The sequence below is a fragment of the Aulonocara stuartgranti genome (genome assembly GCF_965226115.1).
Source record: "Aulonocara stuartgranti genome assembly, chromosome: 1".
NCBI lineage: Eukaryota > Metazoa > Chordata > Actinopteri > Cichliformes > Cichlidae > Aulonocara > Aulonocara stuartgranti.
The window spans coordinates 14,414,373-14,438,150 of NC_138939.1; the positions used below are offsets into that span (position 1 = coordinate 14,414,373).

The 23,778-nt window shown below is 38.0% G+C and overlaps 1 protein-coding gene across 5 annotated transcripts in view; it reads left to right on the forward strand.

The window, feature by feature from the left end:
- Positions 1-23,778, forward strand: part of ush2a (Usher syndrome 2A (autosomal recessive, mild)) — a 223,245-nt gene that overhangs the window by 35,140 nt on the left and 164,327 nt on the right. For 4 of the 5 annotated variants that reach the window (XM_082534720.1, XM_082534721.1, XM_082534722.1 and 1 more), the window contains exons 7-18: positions 1,456-1,519; positions 2,235-2,336; positions 2,482-2,671; positions 4,258-4,472; positions 6,543-6,764; positions 9,607-9,700; positions 16,833-17,028; positions 18,065-18,195; positions 18,626-18,833; positions 21,566-21,849; positions 22,203-22,428; positions 22,585-22,722. In XM_082534720.1, coding sequence (XP_082390846.1) covers positions 1,456-1,519; positions 2,235-2,336; positions 2,482-2,671; positions 4,258-4,472; positions 6,543-6,764; positions 9,607-9,700; positions 16,833-17,028; positions 18,065-18,195; positions 18,626-18,833; positions 21,566-21,849; positions 22,203-22,428; positions 22,585-22,722 — 2,070 coding nt within the window. Of the gene's footprint in view, positions 1-1,455; positions 1,520-2,234; positions 2,337-2,481; positions 2,672-4,257; positions 4,473-6,542; positions 6,765-9,606; positions 9,701-16,832; positions 17,029-18,064; positions 18,196-18,625; positions 18,834-21,565; positions 21,850-22,202; positions 22,429-22,584; positions 22,723-23,778 lie in introns of those variants that run through there. The other variant, XM_082534723.1, reaches the window with a different exon arrangement.

The window sequence follows — 23,778 nt, forward strand, 5'->3', positions numbered from 1 at the left end:
GATTTCTTCCTTCAACTTGAGCCATATGCAGGAGATAAGCAGTGAAGTTCTGCTCAGTAATAGTGCTATCTGCAGCCAGCCTGTGATGGTCTTTTCTGCTAATCTGTGTCATTGGCAGCTAAAATCATGTCTTTCTTTGCTGTAGACAGTAGAGAAAACTCCTTTGTTGCTTCTGCTGAATCTCTCTGTGTGAAACTAAACTTCAGATCACTGTGTTCCTGTGTTTGTACTTTTCAATATGAGCCATAGTTTACTGTTTGCTGACTTCTTTATGTTTACTTAAACCATTAAGTTAACTTTTCCTCCTGTTGCTGCTTCAAAATGAAAGCTTTCTGGTTGCAAACCAGTATCCGTCGCTATGTTTGTGGAGCGTTACTAGCGTTGCACATGTGATCTACCTGATTTGGACATGGTCTCTTCCTGTTTCATGAGTAGATCAGCTTTAAATAAGCTGGGAGGAACAGTACTAACAGTTGTACTCACATTAAAAGTACTCACATCTCCTAGTCTAAGTGACTGGGAACTTAAATTTTTTTTGTTTTCTCTATTTATGAACATTTATTGTTTAAAAGTACTATTTTTTTAACTTAATTAAATTAATTTGTCATTTACAACTTTATGGCCTTACAAATATCCAGTTTTTTATAGTTCAGAAAATAATTCAAGGTGCAATATGCAACATTTATTTCCAAACATCCTCGTAATACCACGTTGTGTCTCCAGAGGTTATGGTGAGTCACTCCAGCAGTCAGTCTGGACTCTGATGAAAAAAAAGTAGCAATACAAAGTAAACAAGTTTTTCTTTTTTGATGCAGTCTATGATTTTGTCCATAATAAACTACTGAGCAGTAGAACTGAAAGGTGAGACAGCTGACTAGCAATTGCTTGTTTTATGTACTCCTCGATCTGCCACCACAATCACTACAGCTACCTGCAGCAATTGTGTATCATACATTTTATTATAAAATTTATATTTTATATATAATTGCCACTTGGTTTTATATTGCACTGATTTAAGTACCTTTAAAATCAGTTGTAAAATAAAACACGCATATCACAGCAGAAGAGCTGCTGCATTGTAGCAATTAATGGTTATCTTAATATATTAAACTAAAGGGAATTATTGTAAAAAGCCTGGATACATGCTCTTAAGGTTTCCACAGCAGGTTCATACAAAGAGTGTCCAGTTTAGAGTAAACAATCATTAACCAATTAAAGCCATGCTTTAGCTTTAGCTGCTCTCTAGTGGAGACACGTAAAGACTGGCAGATGTAGTTCGGCTTGTACTGTGAACTTGGCCATTATAAGCAGCTGTGGGCAGCCTCACTTAGCTGGTATCAAGAACCTGATAAGATAATCTACTAAATACTGTGAAATCCTCTCACTCAGTGCCTTCGGTGCAAACCCATTAACACCTTCTTTATGTCATTTCCTACTCCCCTTTCATCTCTCCAGGGTCTAATCAGTTCATTGGACGAATGCAGGACTTTAGATTCTATCCTACCACTTTGACTAACAGGTGAGTTGGACAGAAGGAAGCTGAGAGACAGGTAATGACTGGCTAGTGGGAAAGGAGGGAGGAGTCATAAAATGACCACTGAAAATTAGTTTTTAGGAAAAGAGCTATGAATTATAGCACATACGAAAAGCATTCAATGTCTGTTTAGAGACTGAATAAAGAAAAAAGATTTAGAAATCGTGAGAAATACACAAATACTGAACAGATTAACATAACAAGGAAGTAGAAGTATCATAAAGTGTTAAAGTGAAATAAGGAGGGGGCTTATCATTGCATCTTAAAATCCATACTGCTTCCAGAGGATTTTCCTGAGACTTCAATACAAAGCAATTAGTCTTTTGGTTACCAGTGATGTACTCCACACAGGGAGCAGCTGACAAGATTAGAGATGCACTAAACAAAAGGCTGAAGTTTCAAATTATGGCTTTGATTAACCAGTTTAAGCTAAATGTTTAGTCGAAAGGACATTAACAGGTGCTTTGAGATTTTTTCTTAAAATGGAAATCCATCAGATTTTTGTTTTACAGCGTTAAGTATATATATAAAGCAGTTATATAGTTTAATTTAACACAATTTAATAAAGAATGCTGTTAACTTATATTTTGGTTTCAATTTTGGTTGTTTTCTTCTTTTTTCATATCCCCAGTTTAGTCTGCATGCAATGACATTCTGTGTTCAGAATTTAGGTTTAATGTATAGTTTCTTCCTTTACCAGGGAAATAGTAGAGCTGTATTCAGGAGTCCTCCCTGAGCTCCATGTCCAGTCTGAGTGTCGATGTCCTCCCACTCACCCAAGGGTGCACCCTCTAATTGAGAGGTACAGTATCACAGTTTTTATTTACTCTGTACATTTTTTCAAAACTGAATATTATAGCTGGAGTTACTTTGTAATACCAAAACTAATAATAAATTAGTTTTCCTCTATTTAAAACACTAGTTTTATATTATGCTACCGTTAACAGATATTGTATCCCCAATGCGGTTGAGGACACCACCAATGACAGAGTCTTAAGACTGAACCTTAATGCCCATCCACTAAGTTATATCAACGATCAGGACATGGGTACCACATGGGTATCTAAGATCATGACTGCACAGGAACTGGATGAAGGAGTCACTATTACAGTAGATTTGGCTAATGGACAGTACCAGGTAATGCACCTCATTTCAGCCACGAGCCCACTATGTTTTGAGAAACATCCAATTTAAATATTGTAATTTATTTGTAATTTTGGCTTCATTTGGCAAACATGAGACTGTTTTTGAGAGTTTCCCTTATTTTTCCCGTGTTACTGTACTTTTGCAGCAACTATGACAAAGACTGTACAGACATCTGCCTGCACAGAATCTATAGGCCTGGTACCAAATGTTTTTCTTTTGTAGTTTAAGACCAGACCTGCTGTCTGGCTACACTGAAAGGCTAATTCATTCAATAATTTTCATCAGGCACAGCAAAAGTATTGGATAGGTGCATCAGGTTTACTGTAAACTTATTTTTACTTTGAGATTTAGTGCTTGCTATGGATAGTCTAAGTAATGTGATGACCTTATAAGAAATCATTTTATTTGAACAGTCAACTAAATGCCATTGTTGTCTAGTATAAATTTGAAAAGCTGCAATTCAAACACCACAATATGTATCTGCACTTGCACCTGTGTGTGTGCAGTGGACAGTTCTGTCTAAGCTCTTCAATGCCACACACACAGAGGGGCAGAGAGGGAGAAAGAGAGGAAGACTGCTAGATTTTGGCTCTGTTGACGCTGGGGTTGTCAAAAGACTAATTCCTCTTCTCTCTGAACTGTGTATGTGAGTGTGGGCAGGATTTTGGGAGCTGTCCTGATGTGGTCGCCCAACTCAAGTCCCTAGATAAAAGCCACTCTCTGAGGTTTCAAGTATTTATGTTAGTAAGTGGGGTGGGTGTGGGGATTGTGCCGTAGTGGTGGCTTAGTCCACTCCCTACTGTGTAACCCAGTGTCCCAACCCACTCTGTAGTTCTAGATAACACTTAAAGAGAGACACACCTACTGTACACACAGGCACACACATGGTTTGTATGTGATAAGAGACTACTTCTGGGTGTCTTTTTGAAAAGGTGGAAGTGATGGCTGTCTATTTTCTGCTAAAGTCCTTAATTATAATTTAGATTGTTCATATTGGAAACTCAATAACGACTTTGAACAAAATTGCATTGTTTTAATCTGAACACAGATACAGATTATATTCTTATGTGAGCATGAGTTGTTGAGTTCCATGTTGCATCAGCAAACTGGCATTTTCCTGTGGTGTATTGGGGTAGCTTTGATATCTTAGTGTCTGATGGTATGCCCCAGTGGGAGGAGAAGAACAGTAGAGGGAGTAGAATGAATGACTTTACCTTGTCATGCTGCTTTTTTTTGAGGTTTGCTAACTACTTGCTCAGATGTATTTGTATTTAGCTGAATTTCCCTTTCAGTGCGCAAATTACAAAAAATGTAATTATTAACATTTGTTAAACACGATGCAACAGAGCACCTGACTAATGTCTTTTAGTGTTTCATTTGTTATCTGTGAAAATGCAGAAAATTAGTTATACCTTTTAATATAGCACGGTGCAAGATGACAGAATTTTTGTGGCAAAAACTGAGGCTTCACCGTGGTAAGCTTTGCTAAATGCTTTCAACTGTATTAGAGTCTACAAGTGAACTGGTGTTCCAAGTCGTATTCTGTTCACGTCAACTCTTACGCCTCTCTCCTTCAGGTATTTTATGTTATTGTTCAGTTTAGTGGCTTCATGCCTGAGTCAGTTGTGATCCAGAGAAGAAAGGCTGACCTCACAGACACTGAGAATAACACCAACACAGAGCAGTCATGGCTGGACTGGCAGTATATGGCCAGAAACTGCAATGTGTTTGAAATGGAGAACAACGGGCCTTTACTAAGACCGGACTCAGTCAACTGTTTGCAGCTGTCCAGGTAGGTTGGATGAAAAGTTCATATTGTTTACTATAAGGAGAGCTTTTTACAGGAAAGCTCAATATCTATTTTTAGATGTTGATAACTGAAGTGAAATTAATTGTACTGCCCACTCCTCATAAAACCCTTTGAAAACCTTCTGAACCATCATAACTGTGTCCCTTCACAGAGGTAAAGGGACACAGGACACCAGGAGGCAGAATAAAAGTCCAAAAATGTAAATCTGTAATTCAAAAGCAGGATCTGATCATATCCAAGAGATCAGTCAACATAGAAAATAATCCATAGGGGCAGGCAAAAAGCAGTCAATTAAACAGTCTAAAAGGTCATATACAAGGAGAACCCAACAAATGAAGTGAAAAACAAAACATTGACAAAAAGTGCAAGACACTGTAGCAAATCAGAAGTGTAACATAGGAGATATATATATACAGGGCCGTGTGACTGGCTAATTGAAAACAGGTGTGAAGGACAACACAGGTGAGACTAATGTGGGCCTGGCATATAGTCATAAAGGAAGGAAAATTAACAAATACAGGAAGTAAAACTGACAATTTCAAAATGAAACAGGAAGTGATGCAATAGAAACCCAACATCATGAATAGGCTCAACAGCATTATAAGTGCTTACATATGTTTTTCAAGGACTGACCACGTAGTAGTGTTGGTCCATGAAGAATGAAAGAGCGTAGACACATATTTACTGGGTTACATCACATTTAGTTCCATTTCTTTTATTATGAGCTTGATAAATACAGCAGATAACTTGTTGAATAATACACATGTAGTAAATTTAAATCCATGCATTCAAAATAAACTAGGCCATTCCTGTTTTGGGGCATTTTTTCTAGTGCACAGGAAATTGCTGGCTGGGCTAGATTAGTATATTAAGAAATACAAACACATATAAAAATACATTTTTGTATACATGTCTCACACGCTGTCAGTTGGCAGTGGATGTACAACTGGAGTTGGAACATAGTCTAACATACACCGTCGGACTAAATCTTGGCATAGCTTCTCGCATCTGGGGCTTATTTGGCATTAGACAGAACAAGCATGAATAGATCACATGTGGCCATTACTTGTTTTTTTACTTGACTTGGCAAATTATATCACATACAACCTTTAGAGTTATTCGTATTACAAAGTTTGGCATGAGATCAGTTTAAATATGTATATAACTATGTTGTTTAATCTAGTATGCTTTTATCATGCTAGATTGAATTAATCTTACAAAACATCTGAGTCCATTGGAGTGTTTGGCTGGATACATTTAGACATGCCTTAGTCAGTTTAGATAATCCTTAAATCGTGTCATTACGAACAGGTAAACAATTATTTTTCTTGATGAGACACCAAAAAAACAAAAGGCAAGTGAGAGGTGGCACAAAATGATTTTGGTAGAAACTCTGATGTGAAGTTTTTTATTAGGCATTAATGAATTGTGTTGTCATTTTGGCAATTCCTTTGTAAAGGCCTAGATTTCTTTCATACTTGTATATTTACATATCAGTAATATGCAGTTTTCTGGGTTATTCATTATCTCATTAGTAACAACTGAAATATTGCTACTAATCTACAAGGATCTCAAATACTGTAGATTGTTTAATACTAGAATTTTATGACAGTATTTTCTTGCAGCCTTCTTGTTTATTGCTATGAACAAACCTTGTCATGTTGCTGGCAACACAACTTAAAACACTGACATTCAAAGATGAAGAGCTTTTGCCCAATGCTTCTCCATATAGTGTTTACAGAAAGATTTGTAGACTTTAAAATGTAGAAGTAACTGTTCTCCAGAAGGCAGCTTTAGGATTGTACTCTATTACTTGGGCCTCAGACCAAATTTGGTGTTTGTGTTCTGTAGTTTCCTGGTAGATGTAATCAATCAATCAATCAATGATTTGTTAGTGCAGCTTTGTTTGTTAGTGATATAGATCTAAACAGTGCTTTACAGCTACTCACAAATATAAATTTTGATTATGTGATTGTGTTTTTATTTTAAAAAAAAATCTAATATTTTCTTGGGGTTTTTTTTCTAATTTTGTGTAATGTTTATGTGCATCAGTGACGTGCCCTTCTCAGGAGGTAACATCACATTCAGCCTGCTGACCCCTCAGCCACCCCTGAGGCCAGGTTACAATGACTTCTACAACACACCTATCCTACAGGAGATGGTACAAGCTGCCCAGGTCAGAATACATATGAGTGGACAATACTACACCAGAGCAGTTGGAGTGAACCAGCGACATAGATCCATTGGCATCAGTGAAATCACCATCAGTGGCAGGTGAAAATTTATAAATACTTATGCAGGCAGGCTAATGGAGATCAAGTAATTATATGGATTTGTAAATCATTGGTAGAGCATAGAAACTAAATGACTGGTAAATGTGACATTTGTATGATATTTCTGGTAAGCTGGCATCACACTGAATTTAGAAGTCCTAGCATGTTTTTTGCAAATTCACAAATTAATATAGAGGACTACTATAAGTGGCATACTTCTAATTGTGATCCTGTTACATCCCAAATTTTACATACTTACGTGGCATAATTGGTTGAAAGAACTATTTAACTATCTTCCCAGTGTTTCTTTGTAAAAGTGAGTGAGAGCTTATATTATGACAAACACAGACCGCTGAGTTTCAGCAGAGCTTTCTGAGAGTAATTGTGAACACATCTCTTCATTAGACTGACAGAGTGACTGTTTTTCATGACTGTGGTAATTATAGGATTATGCAGGAGGCAATCATCTCTAACTCTTTCTCCCCCTCCCCCTCCCTCTAAGCTCTTTTAATTAGTAGCTTGTTACAGTGAAGTAGGAGAAACAGAGATTTAGCTGAAATCTCATCTGTGCATTCTTTATCTCTTCCTGTCTCTCACATCTTTCATTCTTCTTCCATCTCTCCACTGTCGTCATTCTTTATAGAGCAAGTAAATAAGTATGTTGAGAGGAATCATTTTAGCATGCGTGTTTTGTGAATGTTGGCTTTTTTAAGCCCTGTATGTTAGACTTCTCTTAGATTATTGTATTGCATTACATTGTAGCACAGACATAACAATCCTATATTACAATACATCTAAATACAGAAACATTATCACCATGGTGACAGTTTAGAAACCCCAATATTTTTCTGTTCTCTGTTGTAGAAATAAAAGAAATATCTCTTATCTTATATTTTTGCAACATACTGGCTATTATTATATACCTGCACTAGTTACTTTATAGTATGTTATGCCATTTGAAGGATATTGTTTCTAGTGTATTTATTTAATTTAAATATTTTGTATCATTAGAAGAGCAAAAAAAAATTTGAACCAAAAATTTTCAGCAAGTGTTGCAGAACAGAACATAAAAAACATTTCAGTAAGATGTGCCTGTTGCCCACAATTTTACATGTGCATTGCAGACATACGCATTTCATTAAAATCATACATATCAAACTCATTTGCACTGGAAATTAATTTAGCCTCTCAGGATCCAAGTGTAAAGTACATGTAGTATTCCTTCTTAGATACAGTGACAACAAGTAAGCCATAGTGAATAAGTAGTTGTCCTTTGTCAAGCCTCCTTGATGCTCTACTAAGTCACTTCCATCTGCTAAAACCAAAGAGTATTTCCAGTAGTCAGAACACATCAGACATGGACTATGTCCTGTTTTGTGTTAAAATCGAGGAAATGCAACTTTGGGTAGTGCATGGACCTGATTCTTCTGTCTTTGGAGTTCATCTGTGAAAGTGGTTTAGGAGTCCCGCTTAAAGCTTCTTGAGTTTTAGCTTGCTCATCTTCCAGCATTAGTTGTAGTTTTTCCTCTCAGCTGTAAAAGGGTTATGGGCTGTTGTCCTCCTCCCAGCCAGGTGAGCAATACAATAACTCAAGAACAAGGCAACGTTGGCTTTTGAAATTGATACCGTAGGTTCTTCTACTAAAAGTCTTGGACGAAGTTCTAATCTTGAGGTCACGGTCAGAGATCAAATTTTCTAAAAATTTTATCGATGCAATAACTCAAGAAGGAAGTCATCAAGGATTTTCAAGTTGATATCACAGGTGCATCTACTACAAATCTCAGATGGGTTTGAATTCCAGTGACGCTGACCTCTGACCTTGACCTCAAGTCTTCTAAAAATCTTGTGAATGAATCGATGTAGGATTTTCAAACTGATACCATAGGTGCTTCGACCAAAAGTCTTGGATGAGTTCAAATCCCAGTGACCTTGACTTCAAGGTTAAGATGAATACTGAAAATCTTGTGAATGTGATAACTTATGACTAAATTGGTGTAGGATTTTCAGATTTATTAGGAGGGTGAGGGGTAGTACTGGTGGCCATCAGTTTCTTTTTTTCTGCTGTTTTTGAAACAAGACAATTGGCTTTTAAAATGTGAAATGGTAGGCTTCAGGCTGAAGTTTGTTTATTTGTATGCCAACAAAGAAAATTGGATAGGTTACATGGCTGTTTGGTCAAAATGTGGCCCAACTGCAATCCTACTTTGGAAGTTCTCATCAGTTCAGGCTTCATTTGCTTAAAAAAACTGTTTAAATATATTTATTAAGCTTGATATTTTTGGTAAGTTTTTTTTAGTATATATTTTAATTTATTTTCTTTTTTATTTTATTTTAAGACAGATCTCCAAAGCAATGAAGCTAAAAAGTGTGTTCTACCACAAATCAAAAATAGTGTATAAAAAGGCTTGGTCAGGGGGAAATGATAGAGATACTTTTAGATATATTTCTTATTTGATTAATAAAGTCACCTTTTAACAGAAAGTGGCATTAAGAGAACAAGAGGTGAAAGGATACACAGAGAGAAGAATGAAAGAGAGAAAGCAACTGAATATCTGAATGAATAATTAAATGACTGTCGTGTGCACACGTGTGCGCATGTGTCTGCTACCTGTTATGTTGCTTTAATGATTCTCAGGATGGCATTTATAAATGTTGAATGGAAACTTCCCAGTAGCACTAAGGAGCTCTTGACTGAAGCATTCGGGGAGGGAGAGCTTTTCTCATGATGTTTCTTTGCTTTTTCTTGTCACATTTCATAAGGGAATTAAAAATTTTCATCATCAAAGTTTTAAAACACAGTTTCAGTTTGTTTATTTTCAATGTTTCTCTCTGTCTTTGGGAAGGTGTGAGTGTCACGGCCATGCAGATCATTGTGATACCAGTGTGACACTATACAGATGCCTGTGTTTGCCAGAGAGCCACACAAAGGGGAACAATGTAAGTAACAAACAAACTCTTATATGACAAATCACAACTACTCTTTTAGTAGTATCTTGTGGGTAGTGCTTTATAAATAGTGTATTGTGAAGTCATTAGAATTTCATGTTGACAAGTCCTACATATTTTGGCTCAACATTTGTGGATGGGTTTGATTTCACAATAATTAATATCTACATTTGATCCAGGCACACAGCACATATCATGTTTAAACTTAAAAACACATACACACATACAAACACACACACTCATCACAGAGGAATCCCCTGGGGGAAAACCTCCTCGTGGTCCTAATTAAGCACTTTCCTTCTTAATGACAAAGAACTTCTTTAATAAATTATACAAAGATGTACGTAAGCACGCACACACACACACACACACACACACACACACACACACACACACACGCACGCGCGCCTACCGTAGCACAAGTATTTATTTGAACACTTTTCTTTCCATCTTGATTATATTTATTCTAATGGTTTTTAAGAGGTTTGGAGGGACTGTTGAGCTTTTTCATCTTTCTCAGAAAATTGTTGAGTAAGCCATCTTGTTTTTGGAATCATGCAAAACCAGGCAGCAACGGTCAGCAGTCAGTGCTTAACAACTCATGATTTTCATGACAGAAAATTAGACCAAAAGTGGATAACAAGTAGAAAAGGAACAGATGAGATCCAAATGTTAGTATGCATGCCTGAAATGAAATCCAGCTTGTTTAAATGCTGACCACAATGCTAATAGTGATGATTGATAAAACTCATTTGATATTTAAGTTCATTTAGAAACGTTTTCATTTCATCACCATATGTAATGGAGAATTGCCTTTATCAATAATTATAGTCTGAAGATTATGACAGAAGTTTAGTTTCTGTGATTATGATTAAACTGATTAAACTGTGTATTCATTTATATCCACTAAAACAAATGGACCTAAAGTCTGCCTAAAGTTGTTTTCATAAAATTTTAGAGAAAATGGTTTTATGTGTATGTGAATTACTGGAATGCTACTTGCAGCAGTTAGCTGGGTAGTTGCTACATAAGTTGTTAAGTAAAATGTAGAGTCTTTTTTGCAGTCTGTAGAGTTTCTGGTTATAGTTGCCAATCATTTAAGGTGAAACCGAAAGTACCTTGTGAGTATTCACACACTGGTAACAGAAGGAGTAGTTTGACCTAAACCATCACTGTGTGACCAGATGTTAGTTTGACTGGAAGCTAATACAACTTGTAAGGTAGTAGTAGGCATCACCCTAAGAAAAACCCCTTGTAGTCTGCAGTGAAATGTTCGATATGACGGCTTCACCTCACTGTAGCACAGGACAGCCTGCATTATTCACTACTTATGTATCATTCATACACCTGTGTCTGTGCATTAGTTTTTGCATGTGTGAGTCTCTGCATGTGTGTATGTGCAACAGAGTACATTGATGGAGACGCACAGCTGTCAGCTAGCAGCTGTTAAAAATAACAGACAGCCTCCTACACACACACACATGTATTTAATAATTTTACTCTTACATGAACCTCACACTAAAATAAAAGTTATCACAGAAAGTGCTCTACACACACACACACACACACACACACACACACACACACACACACACACACACAGAAACTAAACTTCAGTCATAATCTTCAGACTATGACAAAAAATTTCCCCCTTTTTTTCCTCCTTTTCTCTATTTTATACACCACATTTGTCGTTCCACTCTTAGGTCCCTGTCCCACCTCCGCCCTCTTCTCTTTGTCGATCGCTCCCTCTCTCACACACTCTGTCTTTCTCTCTCGGGTCTCACTTTAAATAATGTCTCAAATCGACTAGAACAATTACATTCCCTCAGCATGCATCTCTAATCAGTTCTCTTTCTTTTTCTGTTTGTATTTCGCTTCATTTCACTCAGCTGTTTTTTTCTATTCCCTCTCACTCTTTATTGCCTCACTTTTTAAGTATTTAATTCATTCCTATTTGGCTCTGTTTTTCATTTTTCATTCTGTATTTCCTCCTTTTTTTCTTCCTGTCTCAGGTTGATCCATCCTCCCAAGCTGCTTCTTTCCTTTTCTCTCGTACATACATTACTTCTTTTGTGTTGGAGAGATGTAGTGGAATAAGCATGGATATATTTTATGTAAATTAATCTCTACAGAAGCTACACTTCTGTGAAATACATTAGTGTGTAATATGTGCACGTGTCTTTATAGAGTCATTTTTTGTGTGTGAGCCTGTGTGCACTTTCTTTTTTCCCGAACCTGTCCATGTCATCTCTCTGAGTGAATATTCAGGGCCTTTCTTCTGTCTCTGTAATATTGGAGCATAAAAGGCTGTGGGGAATATTAGCGTTTAATATTGCATGCGTTCTGTTGACTTGGATCGGGCTAGCACCATGACGGATGTTGTACTAATCTGCAGAATTTCCACAGTGACATTAAAGTGACAGAAATGCTCAGACATGTGTCAAGATGATCAACAGGGGCCTTAGAAAGCACACTTAAACTCTTTCTCCATCTCACACACACACACTTAAACACTTGTGCGCACTAACGGACACACATGCACTCTCCTTTTGATTCTTTCTTATGTGCACTCTGTGTCAGACTTGATCTCTCATTCTGTCACTCTGTCTCTGTTTGTCTACATAACTGATGGATTCCATCACATCTGAAAGTTATATCATATACTGCATTGTACATCAGATTACTCAGTTTTAACTTGCAAAATGCCTGTGTCAGTTAATGGTTCTTGAACTCCAAATTCAATTTTTGCACATTTATTTTGTCTGAACCGTCCTCTTTTATTGGCACCTGAAATCATGAGGGAAAGTTAAATCGAACTTGATTCAGGACAAGTGAACTAACTTTGTGACTGTGTGCATGTGTGTGTGTCTTGGAAGAGTTAAAGAAAATGTTCTTTAACAATTAGTTTTTACCCCCCTCTACATATTTTTTGAATACAGTTAGGACCTGGTAAAAGGTGATCACAGTGCAGAGTAGTAGTTCATCCATCCTTGCATCTATCCATTTTATTTGGAGGCAGCAATCTGAGTTGAGACGCCTAGACCTCCCTGTGCCCACCCATCAAGACCTTCTGCATTACTGCAGGTTCTGCACCTCTCTGTCTCAGTATCTGCTCCTTTCTATCCTCACTTGTGAACAAAGTTCAGAGATACTTCCACTTGGGGCAGCTTCTCATTCCAAACCAAGATTGGACACTCTACTCTTTTGTGACCGAGAACTGTGGCCTCAGACTTGAAACTGCTAATTCTCATCCTATCCATTTCACACTCAGCTGCAAATTGCCCCAATGAAAGGTGCAAGATGTCAATTGATGAATCTAAAACACACACACACACACATCATCTGCAAAAAGCAGAAACAAGATCCTAAGGCAACCAAACTGGACACTGTCCACCTCTTCACTGCACCTAGAAACTCTGTCCATAAAAAGTAATAACTTAGTGGATAGGAGCATCCCTGGCAGAGTCCAAGACCCACTGGAAATGAGTCCAGCGACGCAAACCAGTTTCTTACGGAACATATACAGGAACTGAAATATCCCCATTGCAATGGGCCCAGTACCCAATTCTTCCTAAGCACTCCTCACATAAGACCCCAAGAAATGAGGTCAAAAACGTTTTCCAAGTCCACAAAACACAGGTACATATGTTCTTCCCTTGAATATCCATTGGAGCAGTGTTTCATGCCCAAGATGAAAATTGATCCTAATGAATCTAAGCACTGTCCCAAACTTCCACAAAATGTTGCAGTGGCACATCAACTAGAACAGCCCCAAAACATCCCTCAGTGTGATGTTGAAATTCTGCTTTTTTGGATGGATGTTGAAGATGTCTTGGATCAGGCTTTTTGCCAGATGCTCTATAATATATTTGTCTATACCAAGCCAATTGACATCTTACACTGCCACTGGTCCAACTATGTATCCCTATGTGGTGATCGGTTAACAGCTCAGCGCTCTTCTCTTTTCTCAAGCCATACAGCTATAGATGTGATGAAATTATTACGAAATCAATCATCAACCTGCGACCTAGATTGTTCTGTTGCAGGATATGCTCAAACATAATTTTTGTAGTAGAAAAACTGTGATTAGAATAGAAGTTGCCATCCTGGAAACTGTAAAATTGTTTTGTATTTATATATAATATGTGCCCTCTGAATTGGACATTGAACATGTTTTTCTGTTTCTATCCATGTGTCTGAGAGATATTGATGGCTAGTGACATTAAGTGGCATTGTCCAGGATCTCTGTGGCTCAAGTGTGCCTCAGCAGCAGATTTTCACCTGCACAGGGGTTAACTGGGTTAACTTTAGATACACACAACGTGGATATGTACACACAAATTTGCTCACACATACACAAGCCAGTGCCACGACCTTTCCAGTGAGAGCGTGAAATTGGTCATGGCATTTAGGATAAGATGAGTTGTCCCAGCAGCTTTACACATACACATATAGACACACACTAGCCTACACACACACACACACACACACACACACACACACACACACACACACACACACACACACACACACACACACAAACATACACAGTTGCCTATGACAGGCCATCTAAATGTCCACACATCCATTAGAGTAGTCTCCTCACTCAGCAGGTTTTGTCCAAACATTCAAGAGTGAAAATAAGATGTTATCCTCTCCTTGGCTTCACAGTCCAAAACACACACATTCATTCATACTCACACACTCGCACCCCTTAGCTTAACTCTGTTTTTTCTTTTTGCATTAAGAATAAATGTTCTGTCATGAAACTGTTGAAAAAGAAAAACAGTGACATTAAAGAGTCACTGACAGAAATGCCAAACTCAAAAATTAGCTTAGTAAATAACTTTTTTCTGTTGTTTTGGGTTCACAGTGCAGCGACTATGTGCAGAAGATTAAAGCAAATAGAATTAAAGGAACTTAAACTCAGTTTTACTTATGTGCTGTTCTTTTTTTTGCTGTGAGTACTGTGTGCAGATGATGGAGCGCCATCAAAACCTTTTGTATGAGGAAGAGAATGAGCGTTTGCGCTCTTCTTTTAACTGCCAAACACCAGTCCCTCAACTAATTAGCAGGCAGGGAGAGAGAGAAGGTAACGCAATGTTGAATGAAAAGAAAAGAGAAGAAAGAAAAACTCCCCCTTTCATTTGGTATGGTAATATTTCCTGCTCACATACTCACTGTGGCTATGAGAACAAGCAGTTGGGGGACAGTAGAGACAGGGGGAAGGGAGAGAGGAATCGGAGAGGTGGGAAGCAGGGAGAGATGTACAGAGTGATTTGTTTTTCAGATAGAGGGGAAATGAAGGAAGGAAGTGTGGGAAGATAGAGGAGACACAGAGCTAGAGGAGGCAAAAAGAGGAATGAAAGAGTGATAGAAGAGTGGAAAACTCCCGCTCTTGGACTTATCCCCAGCGGATAAGACGAAGAGTGAGATGTAGTGAGGTTTTTCTATTTGGAGTGCAGAAAGAAAAGTACCTTTGATATGTGAAACGGTTTGGGGCATAGAGATGCTGATAGACCGGCAGAAAAGCATAGACAGATGGGCAGAAAGAAGAAAAAAAAGCATGGACAGACGTACAGGAGGGAACTTATTGTAGGTAAGACATCAGATAGACCTCAGGCCAAACAGCATGGCAGACAGATGAGCAGGCAGAGTGACAGAACAAACAGGAACATGCAAACAGCTCAGTGCTCCTGTGGAATTATGTGTCCCAAGACGTGCCCCTGCCTGTGTGTAGTTGTGTCTCTGTGTGTGTCTTTGTAGACTTGTTTCTTTTTGTCTCTTGTTGTTTCTGTGTTGATGCTTGAATGCATACATCGCATTTCAAGAGAATTTTCTTGCTGTTTCACTAAGTTGTGCTAATAATCAGCCAATCAAGCAGTCAGCAGTCCTCTTGATGCTGACTGCAAACATTTATTTGTTTTAATTGTTAGATGTAATCTAAAAATTTAATGACTAAATATAAAAATACCAAACTGCAAGGGTGCAGACCACAGCAGAACTACAAAGCACTTTTTTGATAAGTGGATCCTTGTGCGGACCTTGTGCATGTTGTAATTATGCTGGCATTAATTTTATTCATGTATCCATTGCTTTTTGTTTTTTGTCTCCTTTTGTGCCCCACATTGTCCCCTGCTTATGGATTATTTCTGGCCTTTGCTTCCTCTTCTGTTTCCATCAGTTTTTCGGTTCCTTTTTACTTGTACTCCGTTCTCTCGCATGCAGCACGAAATAGGAACCTCTTTCCCCATTTTGATCTACTCTCTCCCCCTCCCTCTCGCTTCCCCTGGCTTCCCTCCTCCTCTGTGTGTCATACATAATAGGACCAGTGCAGGTCTGCATGTGTCACACATGGGAGGAACTCCTGTGTTTTTTAATACATTTTTAATCCCACCATTTGAAGCCCCCCTTGTCCACTATAATTTGTACTGACTGCTGAACAAAATCAAAGGGCTTGTACTTGCTGCTTCTCGCCTCTGCTGCACTCTGCTACAAAAAAATGCATTTTTTATCACACACACACACACACACACACACACACATACAACCACACACACCTTGGTATGTTTATTTTGACATGAAAGTGGGACTCTGAGAGAGCGCTGGCAGTTACAAGTCATTCCTCATTAGTAGCAGTGATTTCCCTATGCTCTCTGCGTGTGTGTGTGTGGTTGAATGTAGTGTTTTTATTTCTAATATAGCAGAGAATACATCAGTATTATGTGCCATTATGTGTATTATTCTTCTCTCGTTAGATTAAAAATTTCAGTGGGCCTTCGATTTTACAGTTTTTTTACATTTTCTCCACTTGCTCATTTATTTCTCCAGTTTTTACCATCCTGATATCACTCTTTGTTTTATAAAAGCAAACATTTCACTTTTTCTGGGATGATTTTTCTGTACAGTTTTGTTTTGTTTTAGTTTGTTTTATGTATTTTGTATTTTCACGCTATGACAGCTGTGTAGGTTTTAAGTTTCTGTTAATAAATAATTTTTTTACATGGGTATGATATTAAATGTATTATATTACTTATATGTACAGTTTAAAGTATGTCACCGTACACAAATAAAAAATGTACATCCATATATATTTACGCAATGTAATTGTTTTTCACAGTGCGAAAGCTGTGCACCACTCTACAATGACAAGCCATTCAGGTCAGGTGATCAGCTCCAACCTATGAACTGCCGACCTTGTCAGTGTCACAGCCACGCCCTCTCCTGTCATTATGATGCCTTAGCTGATGACCATCCAGATGAGCATTATCGAGGAGGAGGAGGTGTCTGCGACAACTGCATGCACAACACCACAGGTACAGATTTAGCAAAGGCAAATTATATGCTATATGGCTAATGCAGAGGCCTAGGTTTGAATCCACCCCAATGCTGTTTGGTGCATGTCTACCACAGGTCTTTCTCCCAGTCTTCTCTCCAATATAAACGAATCAATGAAACATTTACAAATGCAGATATTGAAAACCCAGTTAATTTTACCAAAAGATGAGATAAGACACTATGAGTGTTGTGAAGGGCCACTGCAATAAGTTGAACTCAGTTCTTCTCAATATTTATCTCTTTACATCTCTTTATAAGATTATTGGTGTGGTCCTCCACGAGTCCCAGTTTCTAACGTGGCCCCTTGGGAAAATGACTTTCCCATGCCCATAGTAGATTTAAAAAGTGAGGAAAAGATTGTAGAAACACCCTTCAAGTGCATTATGTTGATGTTGTTTAATTACATAGCCTAATCTGAGCAGAGCTAAGGCGAGTGTAAATGAGTAACCCACAATTTGTTGTAACAGTAAAACAATCTAACTCTCGTGTCTTTTGTTACATTAGAGTTGTATAATCAGATGACTCCAGTGATAACCTAAAGCATACTCTGCTTTATTCTCTTGAAAAATAAATAAATAATAAATAAAAGGAAATTAATGTTGTATTCAATACCTAAAACTATTGATTAATACTGAGAAGTCATCTGGAATTTGTTTACTGAGGTCATTTCACTGTGTTTTCTTCATGTCGATGCATTTTACTAATTTGCATGGGCTGTCTTAAATTCCACTTTGTTTTTGTCCTTATAGATACTAATAAACGTAAAGACACTGGTAAATTTAATCGTTCTTATCCCTTTTGGTTCGGACTTATAGCCTCAAATCCCTCCTATGTGTAAATTCAATCATGCAGTAGTTATATTTTTTCGTCAGGCTAAAAAGCATCTTACCATTTAAACAATTATGGTTAAACTGGACATTTTCAGCAGAGGTATCTCTTTTGTGCTCTGTGTGATTTCTATCTATTGACTTTTTTTCACCCTTTATCGCCTTGTTTCTCCATGTTTCCTATCAGGTAAGAACTGTGAGCAGTGTATAAGTGGGTTTTTCAGGCTCGAGGACTGTGATCCCACTTCAGTTGATGTGTGCCAGCCTTGTGACTGTTACACTGCTGGAACGGTCAACGGCAGAATGGACTGTGTGCAGGTAGACACCATTACATTCAATATAGAACGATCTTAATAATCAATACAGGATGTGTATATTAAGACTATTGTAATTATAAATACACTCTTTGAAGTAGTAATTTTACAATAAACATTGCAACACCTATTATGATTGCTGTTAAGGAAATAGCATGCTATTGGTGATACCTTTTAAGCGTCAGCAAATACAACGCAATGGACAAATTCACTTCAACCATGATCCGTCTGTGCAAAGTGAAGAGATATGGTTCTTTGACTCTGTTTTGAAATGCGTAACTTTCACGTTTATAATCTCAGAATACTTACATTTTATTATTTTATATTCACATTTTTATTAGAAAAATTAGAAAAGAAGAAGAAAGTAAAATACCGCTTTACCACGTTAATCTATGATTAAAATCTTTCCCTCTTTCTCCGTTTGTCACTTTCAGATAGGAGGTCAGTGTCACTGTAAAGCTGCAGTAACAGGCCGTCAGTGTGCAGACTGTTTGCCTGGTTGGTTTGGTCTCACAGCCTCAAATCCAAATGGTTGCAGTTCCTGTAACTGCAATGGCATGGGTGTCATGAGAACCTCTACAGGGGCAGTTTCCAGCTGCAACCGTTACACAGGACAGTGCCATTGTAAACCCCATGTCACAGGTAAAAAGATCTCAAACCACTGAAGAAAGCTTAGTTTTTACAGGTGTAAATGGTGAAGGTCTTGTTTTTGAAAGAAATCAAAATCTTGCGTTTAAAGTTGTTTGTGTGTGCATCTGTCAAAGGAGACTGTTGGAGCTGCTTCTTTCAACAGCACTCTTTATATGTAGGTGTAAAACATGAGTTTTTTAGGCATCTTCCTAGATTCCTAGATCCTTTTCCTGAAAGTCAAGCATTGAAGTTGAATGTTGAGTTAAGATAATACGCTGAAAAGGGTAAGATCAGCTATCGTTTGACCTTGGTATGTTAACACAACAGCAAATCACATCGGCTAAAAAAAAAAATTTTTTTCACAAAATCTCCTTAATAACTTTTTGTTAATAACTTTTTGAGTTTTTGTTATTCCAATGGTTATTTAATTGTCCAGTAGCAGCGTACATAGGAGTGCTCATTGAGGTGTACGCAAAAGCAAAAAAAGTGGGGATACTGGGTCCAGATGAAAAACATGCACACTGATGAACACACACACACACACACACACACTCATATCCCAAACTGTTGTGGCAGCCAAAATAAACAGGCTTTTCTGCTGGCGGTGCTTCCAGCCGTCGTGCTTCTCTTTGTGATAAATGGTTTCACTCTCTCCCCTGTGTGTCTTTGAAGACCAGGCTCATATGAAATGCAAAACCGGCCAACGCTCCTCAACTCAACGCATCGTGGTTATTGCTAAGCCTTGCTATCAAGGGTCCACATTGCGTGTGTGAGTGCGGGCATGTGTATAAGTGTGTGTTTGTTTGTGTTTATGTGTATGTTTAAAAAAAATGTATGAATGTGTTCATGCACTTTTGTCTTTGCTTAGCTATGTATTGTAAATTGTAAGAGTTTCTTTGTGTGTGTGTGTGTGTGTGTGTGTGTGTGTGTGTGTGTACACATGCAACCCATCAAGGACTAAGCTGGTATTTAAATCTCTAATTCAATGCCAAGTTGATTAAAACAAACTGCTGCAGCCCCTTGTATTTTTCACACTCCTTCTTACAAGACCCATTTAGGGTTTTTTTCTGTCCTTGTTTGTTTGGTTGCTCCCACAGGTATTTTTCAGAAATGAGATTTGATTATGGCAATTTATTATCGCCAAGCTGATACTTTGAGTAGAGCAATGGCAGGCAAGCTTCAGAAGGACGGAATTGAAATGTGTGCACGGAGACTCAGATACACACATGCAGAAACACATGCACACTCATAACAAGGTGCCAGAGTGCAGTGTGTACATAATAGTGTTTGAAATGGTGATGCATGAGCCTGTTAACCAGCTGGCTACTGATAAAAGGGCTGGCCATGTCCCGAACAACACACACACACATATGCACACGTGGACACCTCAGAACAAAATTACATCCTTTCTGTTCTGATCTAATATCTTCTAACACAGGCTGTTCTCTAATGTTCTCACTTTTCGGTCCCTTTTATTGATCTCTTTTTGCCCCCCTTTTTTCTGTTTGTTTATCAAAAGTCTAATTGCGAAAATATGATTCGTAAATGGTGAGTTGGTCAGGTCACTGCTCTAAAAGAGAACACTTTGTAAGTGATGTTTTTGTTATAAGTGTATGATTTGTTATAAATTATATCATTTTTGGGGGGAAATCTACCTTGAGTACAATATATCAAATCATTGTTAGGTTTCTAACCATCAGTCTGCCAGCCTGCATATTTACCTGCTAATACACTCAGTTGGACATTTGTACTCTACACACACTGACACATATCTTCATTTCACTACTGTAAAATATGATATATGGAGAGAGATATATTCATATCTATAAAATCATTAAAATGGGCAGACCAGGGGAAATGCCAAGTGTCTACCCCACACAGAATAGGCCCCACACACGCACACACATTAACACAGATGTACAGGTATGTTATTATTAATGTGTGTGTGCGCACACACTTTCATACCCACCCACATATGAACACCCGCTCCCTTATAAACGGCTATGGTGACTGCTTTGCCCCCGAGCATCCATTTAGGGACAGATTGCCTGTCATGGAATACGTATGGCGTATTCAAATAAGCCCTGCATGCACACACTGCATAGTTTAACTAGTCGTATAGCCTAAGATTGTTTTTTCTATAAAAACATGCAAATGTATGGACTTTGTGTTTACTAGTATTTGTAATTATTATATGCAGTAATAAACTGCAAAAGAGTGAAAGGAGTAATATTTAATAATGGTGTAATGAAATGCTGACCTAATCAAGTTGAAAGTTAATTAAGACTAATAACTAAACTGAAATGTTAATTTTGCATATGTTACTCTATAGCTCTTTTTGGCCTTTAAAGATAACTCAACTTTTCCTGTTTTACAAAAGATCATATTTTTAAAATTATTTTTCATATCCATCCTTCCATTTCCTATTTTTCCCCCCTTCATTCTTTTCTTGTAGTTGCTTAATTTATTTATTTTCTGCTCAGTAAAATTAACTGTTTGGCCTTAGGTAAGTGATCCATCATATGTAGAGGGCCTGGCCCTAATGATGGCAGTTTTATACACTCACCCACCATTTCTCTTGCTCTCTCTCGCTTAGACAGACACATACACTTACTCTCTCATACAAAGGTCTGCAAACAGAGGAGTGCTAACTGCTAGTTGGTGAACAAGCGATCATCAATTTTTTTTCTTGTTTCCCATTTTTCTTTCTTTATCTCCCTTTCTCACTCCTGTTTTCATCGCAGGCCTTTCATGTGACCGCTGTGAGTTTGGTTATTGGAACCTTTCCCACCCAGACGGCTGCATGCCATGTGACTGTGACCCTCTGGGTTCCCTCAGTCCATTCTGTGAACCTGAGGGGGGCCAGTGTGAGTGCAAACCTGGCGTCGGTGGCCTGCGATGTGACTCATGCGGTAGAGGCCTGTTTGGTTTGAACCTGGAAGGATCTTGTGCCCCCTGCGACTGCTCACAGGAGGGGACAGTACCCGGGACAGACTGTGATCCTTACACAGGGCAGTGTGTGTGTAAGGCATGTATGACATTTTTACAATGTTTTAGACACTGACTTCCATAAAAATGGAAATAAAGCACAAATTGGAGTTAAAATTCAGTATTTTCTGTTGTAAAATGTTCTGCTTTGATCTTCTGATTATTAATATAATACTAATATAGATTAAATGATAGAAGCACAAAAAGGAAAATAATGCATTATTGCTAGTGTGTGTGTGTGTGTGTGTGTGTGTGTGTGTGTGTGTGTGTGGTCAGACAGACCGGTTTAATCCTTGGCTCCTGGCAAATTTTTTGTCCAATCCTGATACTTTAAGTTACAAGTTTAGTATGAAATCTTTTCTTTCCACATTTGTTCCATCTTTCTTTCTTCAGGAACATGTTGAAGGCCGTCGCTGTGATTCTTGCCGTCATAATTTTCACACCCTGGAGCAGCGAAACTCTCTGGGCTGTCTGCCGTGTGTGTGTGACATCAGTGGAACGGTTTCAGGGGGTGTGTGTGATATGCAGACCGGACAGTGCCCATGCAAGGAGGGAGTAGAGGGAGTGCAGTGCACCAACTGTGCTCACAACTACTATAACCAGGCTTTAGACGTTGAGAGTAAGAGAACCCCAAACTGCAACTTAAATCCATGATTAGTTACACATTTATTTTTCACTCAATAATAAAACACTCAAATGAAACAAAATTGTTAACAAATTATTTAAAAAGTGCAAATTCATTCAGCCCTACTGATTTTGTTTTGTGTCCTATTAGAGGGCTTGTCCCACGGCTGTGTACCCTGTATGTGTCACCCTAAAGGAACAGTCAGCGGGTCAGTCTGCGACAGTGCCACAGGTCAATGTGTTTGTATCCCAACACGCTATGGAAAGGACTGCAGTAGCTGCCGACCTGGTGAGTTCAAAAGAAGGGATGAAAAAATGATAAGAAACTTTCACAAATAACTGTAGCATAAAAGTTCACCAATAAAATGACTCTGAATTTTGAAAAGGGGGGATGGGTGTTTCCGGTCTAAAGCTTTTGCGTTTTTCAGCCACTCTCTGCCAGGAATCAACCATAAGCATCACAGCGAATAAAATGAAGGAAAAAGCATCCTTCAGTTGTGCACCTGTTTGGGTTAGTGTTGCAGGACAAGAGGTTGCAGTTTACGTATAGTGTCAGTGAAGAAGAAGAGCCTTCATATCATTTTACAATGACAAGTTGGGAATTGATGTGTTGATTAAAATGTGTAAAAATAATGAATAAATAGATAATAAAGTAGACATAAAGATAGAAGCTGTCACATTCTTTGTGGGTATAAGGAAACAGATGTATAATTGTGCTATAATGTCTGATCATGCTGATATTTCAATGCATTTCCGCTTCCATTCCTGCAAGCTGACTGTTTTAATTTCCTTAACTGCCAACTCATGGCAGCCATTCAGTATTTCTTGCCCAAGTGGCTAAATAGAATATCTAATTTGTTTATCATCTGGCCGGCCTTGAGAAAAATAAACTGAATTGATTTGTGATTTGGAGCCTTAGTGCTTAATGCAACCTCAGACACAGTTATTGGTTTTGTGTTAAATATTATTACAAATAAATGACAAACGGTGGCTCAGTTTAGTTATTAGCAGTGGCACCAAGTGGTTATTTCAAAATGATAGCAGTTGTGCTCAAAATCAATGAAATTTTGATGTCATTAGTGTAGTTCTGAAAAAAAAATGAATCACAGTTGACATTGTTTGGCATATGCAACAGACAATTGTGCTCTTACAGGGTTTCTACCATTGTCTGTTTCTGTTTCTCACCGGAGTATCTCTCTATCAAAAAACTTTTGGGAAACAAATAAAAGGCGATAAAGGTCTGGATTAATTATTTTCGATGCAATATAACATGAATGCTTGAAGTTAAATCTTCCAATAGCAGATCCTGGTCTTAGAATGACAAATGTTGATGATGTTTTATAAA